The sequence below is a fragment of the Bison bison genome, unplaced genomic scaffold, assembly GCF_000754665.1.
Source record: "Bison bison bison isolate TAMUID 2011002044 unplaced genomic scaffold, Bison_UMD1.0 scf7180017864490, whole genome shotgun sequence".
Lineage (NCBI taxonomy): Eukaryota > Metazoa > Chordata > Mammalia > Artiodactyla > Bovidae > Bison > Bison bison.
In genome coordinates this window covers 7,100,260-7,113,252 of record NW_011495049.1, presented here as the reverse complement: position 1 = coordinate 7,113,252, position 12,993 = coordinate 7,100,260, and the positions used below count along the sequence as shown (strand labels likewise).

The window sequence follows — 12,993 nt, the reverse complement described above, 5'->3', positions numbered from 1 at the left end:
TTAAATTCATTTTCCTAATTCCAATGGGAAAATGGTTTAGCACTATCCCTATTCTTATGAAACTACGAGCGAGATTTTGGGGCATGGGGACAGATGTGGCATACAGACAGGGAGAGGAAGGAGGGGTTAAGTGACACCTTCACCCCAGTGACATTTCTAGCTATTCCTTAGACTTTTCACTCTCGGTTTTTCTGAGCAGAATGAAGATGTTACCTGGGTAACCAACACAGAAAGTGGGAGGACAGAGCTGGTGTTTGGTGAGAATTGTGGAAAGTAAACAGTGTTCCTTCAATATCCTTTAACAGTCTAAGCAAAAGCATAGTTATCAGACAACAGCCTTAGGATGTCTCAGGGCTATAGATTTTATGTTTAGATATTCTATTTGGTTCTTTGAAAGTTAAATCTGGATCCTTTTTACATAGCGATCTTTTCTTTCCTTTCTTCTTCCTTCCCTCCTTTCATTTCATACTTTACTTTAAATCTTCTTTTAAACCTGTCTTCTCTAAGTTATCACTGTATTAGATGAAGTTCCAGCAGTGCTAATTATACTCCTTACTGAGTCTTCTAACTCTCATTCATGATAGATCAGTTACTCAAAAGATTTGTAATTTTTTATTTTGAGCACATTGTCATGAGCCCCGAACTGTTGAAGTGTTGCTAATGCAGTGACTTTGTGTTTGCTTCTACCAAGCATTCTTGCTAACCAGCAACAGTCCAAAAATTGTTTCTGCATTAATTTCTCAGTTTGGAATTTTCACACCATGTGAATATTGCACATCTGAATTTTAAATCCATAGACCAGAAATGCATTTGTTTTTCTCAAAGGAGATTTTAAAAAATTCAGAACCCAAGACAAAGACAGACTTCTTTATGATTTCCCAGGCCAAATGGGTATTTTTTTTTTTTTTTTGAGTTCTTATTTCATGCATGGGACCGCCTTCCAATGCTCAGGCTTTAAACAGAAATCTTAGTTCCTTTAAGGGGCCCAAGGCTAACCCTCCCTCCTTTAGCTAATACCCCTCAGGCATGGGACCGATAACCAGACTTAAATCATCCTCATGTCTCTGTGTCTTCAGCTTACATGCTGTTTGCTCTGACTTTAAATTTCCCTGTTATTTCTGGCAACTAGAGATTTCCTTTTATATTTATAAATATCATCAATGAATTAAATTTTTTATTATACTGATTTTATGTATTAAATATTTCTTTTTAAAAAAAATTAATTAATTTATTTTACTTTATAATATTGTATTGTTTTTGCCATACATTACTTGAATATTTCTGATTTTATAGCCAGAGGGGATCTAAATTGGTGCAGTCCTCCACACTGCCAGAATTGAAACTTGAGATAAATGTTTTAGATCCAAAAGAGAAGATTTATGTGACCACTTTTGAACATCTTATTATCCAGTGTCAGATCTCATTTTGTAAATCTATTTGATTCATTGTGTCAAGCATTAAATTATTTTCAATAGGAATAAAAATAATTTTTTACTTACACTCAAGTCTCAGAAGGAAATATACATGCAATCTGAACCAGAGATCAAAAGACCATGTAATAAAAAAATCACATTTAATTGTACAAAAAGGTCTTTGATAACTGACACATCTATCTGTGGGATGGATGAATATATATACATATAAATATACATACACACATATACACATATGTTGCTGTTGATTAGTAGCTAAGTTTTGCGACCCCATGGACTGTAGCTGGCCAGACTCCTCTGTCCCTAGGATTTCCCAGGCAATAATATTGGAATGGGTTGTCATTTCCTTTTCTAAGGGATCTTCCCAATCCAAGGAGTGAACCCGCATCTCCTACATTAGCAGGCGAATTCTTTACCACTGAGCCACCAGGGAAGCCCATACACACATATACATACATGTGTATATAAAATATATTATGGTATATTTATAACAGAGAAGTGGTTTTGAAATGGACTCTTTATCTATTAGAGGCTCCACAGACAGGGTTCAGTGACAACATGATTTTGAACAAACAGGATTCCTAGGGGCCCTGGGTTTACCAATTCTACTTCAACCAGAATATTTTGCTTTTATCTCACTTCCATTTGGTATTTTCAGTACTGCTGCACTGAAGAAAAGAGTTCTCTTCCAGAAAGAAAGTTAAACTGCAATAGAACTTTTATTTATGAATGTATGAATATATTAATATTTATATTGAAAGTATATATTCATAATCATATAAGCACATATCTTGTGTTGGGGAGAAGAGATTGAGCCCTGGGAAAATGAATCCAATTCACTCAGTTAAAAGAGAAAGACATGAAAATAGCCAGGGTGTCATATAACTTTAAGGACACAATTTATGTGAATTACTATAAACTTTAAAATCAGTAAGATAACAAAAGCAGATTCCTAGATCATGGCTATTCTAGTTCAGTTTTGATGACTATGACCAGGGGATAGAGGACTGGGAATATGCATATTTATAAAAGCCCCAGGTAATTAAAAAAATTTTTTTTTATTAGAGGATAATTGCTTTACAATATTGTGCTGGTTTCTGCCATACATCAACATGAGTCAGCCACAGGTATACATATATCCCCTCCCTCTTGAATCTCTGTCCCATCTCCCACCCCATCCTACTCCTATAGATTGTCATAGAGCACTGGGCTGAGCTCCCTGTGTCACACAGCAGATTCCTACTAGCTATCTATTTCACGTATGGTAATGTGTATGCTTCCATGCTACTCTCTCAATTCTTCCTACTATCTCCTTCCCACACGGTGCACAAGTCTCTTCTCTGTCTGTGTCTCCACTGCTGCCCCTACCCTACAAATAGATTCATCAGTACCATCTTTCTAGAGTCCACACACATGCATTGCTGCTGCTGGTGCTAAGTCACTTCAGTCATGTCTGACTCTGTGACCCTGAGGACTGTAGCCTGCCAGGCTCCTCTGTCCATGGAGTTCTCCAGGCAAGGACACTGGAGTGGGTTGCCATGCCATCCTCCAGGGGATCTTCCCAACCCAGGGATTGAATTCTTATCTCTTATTTCTCCTGCACTGGCAGGCAGGTTCTTTACCACTAACCCAACTGGAAATACAATATTTGTCTTTCTCTTTCTGACTTACTTCACTCTGTACAATTGGCTCTAGGTTCATCCACCTCATTAGGACTAACTCATATATGTATTCTTTTTTTAATAGCTGAGTAAAGGTCCATCTAGTCAAGGCTATGGTTTTTCCAGTAGTTATGTATGGATGTGAGAGTTGGACTATAAAGAAAGCTGAGCACGGAAGAATTGATGCTTTTGAACTGTGGTGTTGGAGAAGACTCTTGAGAGTCCCTTGGACTGCAAGGAGATCCAACCAGTCCATCCCAAAGGAGATCAGTCCTGGGTGTTCATTGGAAGGACTGATGCTGAAGCTGAAACTCCAATACTTTGGCCACCTGATGCGAAGAGCCGACTCATTTGAAAATACCCTGATGCTGGGAAAGATTGAAGGTGGGAGAAGAAGGGGATGACAGAGGATAAGATGATTGGATGGCATTACCAACACAACAGACATGAGTTTGGGTAGACTCCAGGAGTTGATGATGGACAAGGAGGCCTGGGGTGCTGCAGTCCATGGAGTCGCAAAGGGTCAGACACGACTGAGTGACTGAACTGAATATTCCATTGTGTGTGTGTGTGTGTGTGTGTGTGTGTCTGTATATATATATATATATATATATATATATATATATATATATCACAATTTCTGTATCCATTTTTCTGTAGATGGACATTGTCCTAGCTACTGTAAAGAGTGCTGCAATAAACACTGGGATTCATGCATCTCTTTCAATTAGGTTCTCTCAGGGTACGGTGGCTCAATGGAAAAAAAATCTGTCTGCAATTTTTTTTTACAGACAGATCGAAGATGTGGGTTCGATCCCTAGGTTAGGAAGATCCCCTGGAGGAGGGCATGGTAACCCACTCCAGTATTCCTGCCAGGAAAATCCCATGGACGGAGGAGCCTGGCAGGCTACAGTCCATGGGGTCATAAAGAGTCAGACATGACTAAGTGATTAGGCACATGCCCAGTAGTGGGATTGTTAGACCCAGGTAATTTTGAAGCAGTTGGTCCTTGAAGGAAGGCTAACAATGCCTTTTGCAGCAGTGTTTTTGTTTGTTTGGTTGGTTGGGCTTTTTTGTTTTGCTTTGTTTTCCTTTTTTTTTGACTGTACCACACAGTTTGTGGGACCTTAGTTCCCTGACTGAGGATGGAACCTGTGCCCTCTGCAGTGGAAATGCGGAGTCCTACCCATTGGACTACCAGGGAATTCCCTCTAGTAGGCTTTTCTGCATGTCCTGCTTAAGGAAGTATCTGGTCAAAGGTTAGTAATCTACTGCATCACCATACCTTTCTATCTTCCTAATACTTCTAAAGAGTGGGAAGAAAAGTAAACTCAATTTTTCTCTTAAATCACCTTTTTATATTAAAGTAAAAAATTCCCTATTGATTCCAGAGAAGCTATTTTAAGGGAAGAAGCATGTCAGTGTGCTACAAATTTGTCTATATTTTGACACATCTGCCCAAACCAAGAAGCTCAGAGGTGAATTTTAATTCTGCATTTTAGTTAATACCCATAATTACAGAAAAGTCTGTTTAATACTCCATTATGTATCACAGTAAGACATGCACAAATGAATGCACTATATTGAAATGAACGGTCAAATCTTCAGCCTCAAATTTTTCCCTATAAATAGATGAAAAAGGGAAGAATTATTGGTCAAGACCATTAACCACTTGCACATTTTGTTGGACGCACCAACAGTTAATTATGACCTTGCTGGTGGAGCTAAAAGTATAATTAATCATTCAAGCAATTGTTACTTCTAAAAATTACAGCTTCAAAGAGAGAGGCCTGACAAAGCTAAAAGTCTTAATTTTCATACAGAGTTCTCTATGTGAAAGTGGGATTGTGTCAATACTTAGGCACCACTTTATTATTTCAAGTAAGAGCTACATGTGATTAGTATAACATGGTACAAGGGTTTAGCAAGGTAGAGTCAAATTATGCCAGAAAAAATTAAAATTATGCAAAACAAAAAAATGACAAAAAGAAGGACAAAATCATGGAGAATATATTCATAATTTAGATCGAAAGAAATGTTTATTTCCCTAGGACAGGGAAGGATATCTACAAGCATAGCCCCAACAAATAAATGTCCATCTGGTATAAACAGACAAGAAATAGATATGGTGGAAAATGTCAGTCTCACTGATAACTGCAGAAGTAATTAAAACCACTAGGAAGGAATTCCACTTTTCCATTAAATGAGGAAATGTGACAAACATGACAAAATTCAGCACTGGCAGGACTTAGAATAGACGAGTTACATATTTCTTGGGGTGTTTTGGCAGTCTGTTGAGTCATGAATCATGAAATCATGAAAGTGATCAGGCCCCCTTCACCAGCCCTATACCTGTGGGCAAGATACACCAACAAGGGGCCTTGAAAGGAGGAGTAACTCTCGGTGCAAAGATGGCTAGCACCACCCCATCATACATTAGTGCTGAAACTTGGAAATTGCCCGTATGCCTAATTATTCAGAAAGAGCTAGAAAAGTGGTAAGTTAACATGATGCGTGCTTAGTTACACAGTCATGTTGGACTCTTTGGGACCCCATGAACTGCAGCCCACCAGGTTCTATCCATGGGATTTCCTAGCCAAGAATACTGGAGTGGATTGCTATTTCCTTCTGCAGGGGATCTTTCTGACCCAGGAACCGAACCCGCATTTTCCACATTGGTAAGCAGATTCTTTACCTGCTGAGTCATCAGGGAAGTCTAAGTTAACATGGTAGAATAAACATATATTACCATTAGGAGACACCGATACAAAGAACTCATAGGAATATAGGAAGATGAAAAAGGAAAAAATGATGCATATATGCAGCTAGAGGCAAACTGTTGAATTATTTTGGTATGGCAGGATTGTGAAGGTTTCAGAGATGAAAATATTTGATTTTCAGAGCAGAGTTTCTCAAATGTAATTGTGAAAAAGTGATCAGTGGGGCCTGTTAAATCTGAGGGGGTGTCTGGAAGGTGGGTTCGGGAATCTGCATTTAAAAAAAAAAAAAAAAAACTTCAGGTAATTATCTGTGAAAGACACTTTGATAAACATTTATTTAGTGATCTGGGTGTTGGGAGTATTTCTGGTTCCTTTTTGTATCCATATTTTTACATATACATGATAAAATATTAAAAGGTACATTTCAAGCATTCTGTAGGCTCATTTTATCAATAATGAATATGCCTAGAGGGATGTTTGGGGGACTGACAGATTTCATCGATGTATGTATAGCACACAGTTTCCCCCATAAAATGAAAATGTTTTAAGTGGAGAACAAGCCCAGTTGAGATGCAGGCTGCTGGGCAGTAAACTAGGCTCAATTGATAGTGGAGCACTCTGTCCCCACCACCCACCATTCAAACCCTGCATCAGGAAAATCACTAAGTATCTCAGAACACTCACTACCTGGCCCAACATTTTTTTTAAAAATTCGAGTGTAATTGCTTTACAATATTGTGCTGGTTTCTGCTGTCCAACAAAGTGAATCAGCTACATGCATACATATGTTTCCTCCCTCTTGAGCCTCTATCCCTCCCCCACATCCCAGGCCCTAGGTCATCACAGAGCACAGAGCTGAGTTCCCTATTCTATACAGCAGGCTCACAGTAGCTAGCTATTTTACACACAACAGTGTACCTATGTCACACTTAGTCTCCCAATTCATCTCACCCTCCCCTCACCGTGTCCACTTGTCTGGTCTCTGTGTTTACGTCTCTATTCCTGCTCTGGAACTAGGTTCATCTGTACCATTTTTCTAGATTCCACACATGTGCATTAATATATGATGTTTGTTTTTCTCTTTCTGACTTACTTCACTCTGTTTGATTGACTCTAGGTCCCTCCATATCTCTACAAATGACCCAATTTCATTCCTTGTTATGGTTGAGTAATATTCCAATTTATATGTGTACCATAACTTCTTTTAGAAGCAGTTGGCTCATAGCCACTCCCTCCTCTTCAATGCATTTCCTTCGTTTGACTTGCAAGACACCACACCCTCTCGGCTAGCCTCCAATTGCACTACTGGTTCCTTCTCTTCTTTGCTGTTCTCCGTGACTCCTCACTCACTCCACGGGCTTCTCCTCATTTCTATCTATACTGACTCTCTAGGTGATCTCAACAGTCTTGTGGCCTTAAATATCATCTAAATGACAGAGAGTCTCACACATGGACCTCCCTCCAAGCACTGAGCGTCCATACCCCACTGCTTACTTAACAACTCCATTGAAATTACTTCCCCCTTTCTACTTTCCCTCTCAACATTCCCCTTCAGCCACATCTAACCTTCATGCTATTGCTCAAAATATACTGCCTCCTACTCTAGAGTGCTTGCAGAGGCTGTTCCCTCTGTGCGGAATGACTTTCCCTTTGTTAAATATCTACATGGTATTTTCCATAACTCGCCACAGTCTTTGTTTACATGTTGTCTTCAAAATGAGATGATCACCTTTTCAAAATTGTACTGACCCACACCTACCTCCAGTCGCCCAATCCTTCTCAACCTGCCCTATCACCTTCCAACATAAAATATTATATATTTATTATCTTTACATTGTTTTCAGTTTCCCCACACTAGACTGTAAGCTACACAAGGTCAGGGAATTTTTGTTGTTCTCTCCTGTCCATGATATATCACAAGCACTGAGATAGTTCCTGGTATATGTTATCACTGCATAAATATATTTGTTGAATGGCTGAAATTTTAAGTATTGAAACCACACAATATTAAGGCTCTACTGAACACAGTAATTTCATATCATGATATCACTGTCACTCAGAAAGACACAATTTCCTGTTGCTTCTTTCTCCGATTCAATTGTACATATAATCTAGTACACCAGTATATTAGCCATACAAACTTGGAGAAATAGGAAGAAATTGTACACCTAACTCAAGATGTAGTCTACATGCGTACTCAGTCGCGTCCAACTCTTAGCTACCCCATGGACTATAGTCTGCCACATTACTCTGACCATGGAATTTTTCAGGTAAGAATACTAGAGTGGGTTGCCATTTCCTGCTAAAATGTAGTCTAAGTAGAGAGAATCACTGCTTCTGGGAGGCAAAGTATTAGATCCTTTCCTTAAAGGACTGGGCATAGAATCATTCATACACCTCAAGGGTCTTTTCTCTCTTAGCGATGCCTCACCTGGCCCCCTAAGTAAGATGGCTTAAAGTTTTTATCAGCTCTGAATCTTAGGCACCCCAGTTATATCAAAAGGCAGAAACGATAAGAAGCTGGAAAAACATCTCTGTCTACAACTCTAATTCTCCCCATTCTTCCTACTTATCTTGGCTTCACAACACATACACCATTTTGTTGCATTAAGTTGTCTACTTCCCTTTCTTCTCTACTAATCTGTCTGTCTCCTTGAGAGCAGGGATCGTTGCCAAACCCCTAGTACCTACACAATGCCTGGGAGCACAGGGTGGTTGCTCAGTTAACATTCACAGAATCAATGACTGATTCAGAGTTTCTTAAGGTAAAAGATGCATTCCACAGACTTAATTACAGTATTAATTCATACAGCTTAGAGCTAATGAAAGTATTAGTAAATCACCATAAGTGTGTAATTATGCAAATATACATGATCCCATATTTTTGTTTCTTTGTTAACCAGAAAAGAAGCACCTTGACTTCAGCTATGTATTCATCATCAACAGTCCTGGAAGAAAAGCAGTAAAAATCTGGAATTCCAGTAGAGGACATTTAGAGTGGTAATAAAAGACCTGGATTAGGTTTCAGTCATGACCCAGCACAGTTGTGTAACTTCAGACAAATGATTATTAACCTTCTGGACCTCAGTTTTCGTACCTGTGAAATGGGACTACTGTTTCTGTTTACCTTCAGAATATTATTGTAAAGGACAAATGAAATTAAGTCTGGTAAAACTTCTCTGACATATAAAAATAATTAACTTGCACATTCATTTTTTTTCTATTTTTGCTTTTCAGTCTCTTAGAAAAAAATTAAGGGGTTTTTCTGGGGTCTAGTGGTTAAGACTCTGCCCTCCCAATGTAGAGGGCACAGGTTCAGTCCTTGGTCGGGGACTTAAGATCCTGCATGGCTCATGACAAGGCCAAAAATTAAAAAAAATATAAAAAAATTGCTTTTTAAAAAAAAGAAAAAATTAAGTATCTGAAAAACTATGATATATTTATAGTTCATATTTATATCTAAGGCATATATAAATTACTAAGAGCTCTTCAGAAAAGGAAGACAATGGGATCTATAACATATGCCTTTCCTGTTTGCCCCAATCATCCTTCAGTCAACAACTCTGAAGATGATTAAGCTTTAATATTTTCCTTCACAGCTTCCCTTTTCACCTAGATTGGTTAATGGAGCCAAAATTAATGTGGAGCTTGGCTTGAAGAATGCCCAAGTCCAATCATCACAGTTTTGACATTTTTTTCAAATCCTGAACAAATGTAGCAATTCCCTAACCAGACAGTGCTGATAAAAGAAAGGTAAGCAAATCTGTTCCCTAACTTTTTCTATATAAAATACAGGAACTCATTTTCAGGCCTCATACTACAGGCATTCTCTCTTTTTTTATTTGATTCCACAGTCCTTATTAGCTATTTTTACATCTCTCACCATTTTCCTATCTCAGCAACAAATAAGCAAAAAAAAAAAAAAAAATCTAATGAGGTCACTGGAGAATTTACTACTCACGGGGCAATTTTAACACTCTCCAAACAAACACACAAAACCACTGTCCCACGCAAGTGTATACTGGCTTATACAAGAATGCCCAGGATACAAAGTACAGTGACAACATTTAGGTAAACTGTAAACAAACAACAAATGATTCAATACATGAAGACAATGACCACAGCAACCAGATGTAATTTTCTAATAAAAATAAATTGACTCTAAAACTGCGTCCCAAAAGTTTATGCTGGGAAATTTAAAACACAAACAAAAACCAACCTGGGGCCAAAGTCACTTGCTTACCTGACTGATGTCACTCGTCCAGGCAGCTTTCTCCTGGCGGGAAGGTGCTAACAAGACCACAGTGAAAGGGGCAGCATCTGCAGGCTCCACCACTATTTTGAAATCCAAGTGTCCAAACACTTGGCCAGAACCTTTGGCTTCAACACACGTAAACCAAACAATTAGATGTGAATACAAACATAGGAGTGATAGGTAACTGCTTTCTCAAGGTCCTAGTAATACAACCAATGTGCATTTAAGTCCAGAATCTCCTTTTAGTGATACAGTACTTCTCAAGCATGGGGACGGCTTTGTTAAGCTCATAAGCAGATGAAAAAACTGAGATCGGTGGGTTACTCAAGACTAGGGTCCTGCTCTCCTTGTCAATTCATGGCTTTTTAAAAATTTTCCATAAATTACAGAATTCCAACATTCTAGTTCAATTACTTTCTTCTCTGTTGCTGCAAAGCCACTATCACGAGACAAATTCAGTAAAATGTAAATTTCCAAAGATGGCTTAACTGGGGTCACAGGTTAAATGGTTCAACAGAATTTTTCACATATAAATGAATTCAGGGAATTTATTCTTAACATCTTCCCTGTCTCCTGAAGCAGCTCTTCTTAGCTATCAACGAATAAAAACCATAGGACTATTTAATGCTAATATAATTCTAAGTGATAGAATGTGACTTACAGTCATCATCGCTCGCATCGGGCTCCTCAACCAAGGTACATTCTATTAGAGACAGAACTCCACCTGTCTGGAAACAGACCAATTTTTCATTAAGTGGCTGAGAGACTTGCATAGGTTGGGAAGCTGTGATTTGTAAACCTTATATTCGAACTGCCACAGAATAAACAGCAATTCAGTCTTGAAACTAATTTTTCATAGAGCCCAAAGTTAAATTTAAATGTGTAAAAGTAATTGAATTCATTGAGCTTCATGATTCTTCCCCACCATCTGACTCTCACTCGCAATGACTGTAAAATTTAAAGAGTCGGTCTATGGGAGATTATATGGCACCCCAGAGGCCCCACAGAGTGAATGCAGAGCAGCAAAGGGTAAAACTCTACAACCAGTAAGTGACTTAAGCAGTAGAACTCTGCTGTTGTGATGCTGGATAATATTTTCAGGCATTAATAACAGAAGGTACGGATAGGCAAACTTTTTCTGTAAAGGGCCAGCTAGTAAATTCTTTAGGCTTTGCAAGCCATATGATCTCTATTGCCACTGCTTAAATTTGCCATTTTAAAAAGCATGAAACAGTCAGGTACAATAAGGAAGGAAATGAGTTGTGGCTGTGTTCCAATAAAACTTTATTATTAAAAAGAGGCAGAAAGCTGTGGGCCATAGTTTTCTCACTCTTGGTACTAAGTAAGATAAAATAGCATTTAGCGAATATTACACAATCAGTAGGAGAAGGCAATGGCACCCCACTCCAGTACTCTTGCTTGGAAAATCCCATGGACGGAGGAGCCTGGTAGGCTGCAGTCCATGGGGTCGCTAGGAGTCGGACACGACTCAGCGACTTCACTTTCACTTTTCACTTTCAAGCATTGGAGAAGAAAATGGCAACCCACTCCAGTGTTCTTGCCTGGAGAATCCCAGGGACCGGGGAGCCTGGTGGGCTGCCGTCTATGGGGTCGCACAGAGTCGGACAGGACTGACACGACTTAGCAGCAGCAGAACACAATCAGTACACTGCAGTCATTTGACAAGATTTTTGAGCTCAGTCAACAACTAGTAATTTTGTCCAGGTTATGATTTTAATTGCCTTATTTTATGGCAATTGCACTTAAATTTCTATTACTTTGGATTTAACTGACAACAAAGTAAATGTCAAGGTTGGCAACTGTATATTACCTCATCATGATACGGTAATAATCTATTTTATGATAGTAGGCATGGGAAAGTCATAATTAAATTAACCTCAATGCCTCTTGAGTGCATGGAACATAAATGGAATAGTCATGTAAAACCAGTACCTTGAGCAGATGCAGCTTTCCTCCTGAACTTCTTGTACAAATTAAAAAGTGTTTTGTAAACAAGAAGCACTGTCTTTCTCCTTCCTTTTTCAAAGACAGTGAACCCAGGCGAACTTTACTAAGTTTCCCTCTCTCAACGGAAGGTACTTGAATAAGAGAACCTGGTGATCACAAAAGTGAAGAACACACAGTAATTAAAATTCTGTCAAGTGAGAGCAGTTCCTGATGCAAAAACACTAGGGCCTGTTTCCCAAGATACCAAGGAATTATTTGTTGTACCATCGGAACAAGCAAATCCCCTGCACTTTGAGCAGAAGAAACAATACATTGCTATGCTTTAAGAGTCACACCAATTCTTACTATTTTTGTAGAACACTTTAGATTTGATTATTTATATATAAGCTGGAAAATAAGTTTAAAAACAAAGGCATACTGAATTCAAAGAATAAGACATTTCTGCCTTCTGTCCTTCATAATCTGATCTTTATCAATTTATTTACATAAGAATAGGGTACATATTGTATAATTACATATAGTAATAAAACAACATAATAAAAAGCAAGTCAAATTTGTTTTTCCTAAAGCAATAAAGGTAGATGAATAGCATTAATATAGCCTACTTTGTATTTAAAACATGATGCACATTTATAATGTACATTTATAAATGTACATTATAAAAATACACAGATTATACAATTCAACACAATTTAGTGAAGGGCTGTTTTTAAAGGGCAGTTATTTCAGGTTACATTTAAATTATATGTGATAAAAATTCTTTGTGAAACCTACATGGAAAAGAAACCACATAAATTCTATATGCAGAACACTCCTGTGTTCTTCCATTCAAGAAGCTAAGCAGAGATTTTATATAATTTCACTCTAATTATGACCTCCTGCTCTCCTCAAAAGGAAATTCTAATTTAAATATCAAACCAAAAAATGCTAAGAAAGATGCTTGCAAATACATTGCC

The 12,993-nt window shown here is 38.2% G+C and overlaps 1 protein-coding gene across 1 annotated transcript in view; it reads right to left on the bottom strand.

Moving 5' to 3' along the window:
- RASGRF2 (Ras protein-specific guanine nucleotide-releasing factor 2) overlaps positions 1–12,993 on the bottom strand; it is a 267,751-nt gene that overhangs the window by 129,432 nt on the left and 125,326 nt on the right. The window contains exons 10-12 of the mRNA XM_010863390.1: positions 12,023–12,183; positions 10,731–10,797; positions 10,058–10,194 (exon numbers count right to left, since the gene is read on the bottom strand). Of these exons, the coding sequence (XP_010861692.1) occupies positions 10,058–10,194; positions 10,731–10,797; positions 12,023–12,183 (365 nt within the window). The remainder of the gene's footprint in view (positions 1–10,057; positions 10,195–10,730; positions 10,798–12,022; positions 12,184–12,993) is intronic.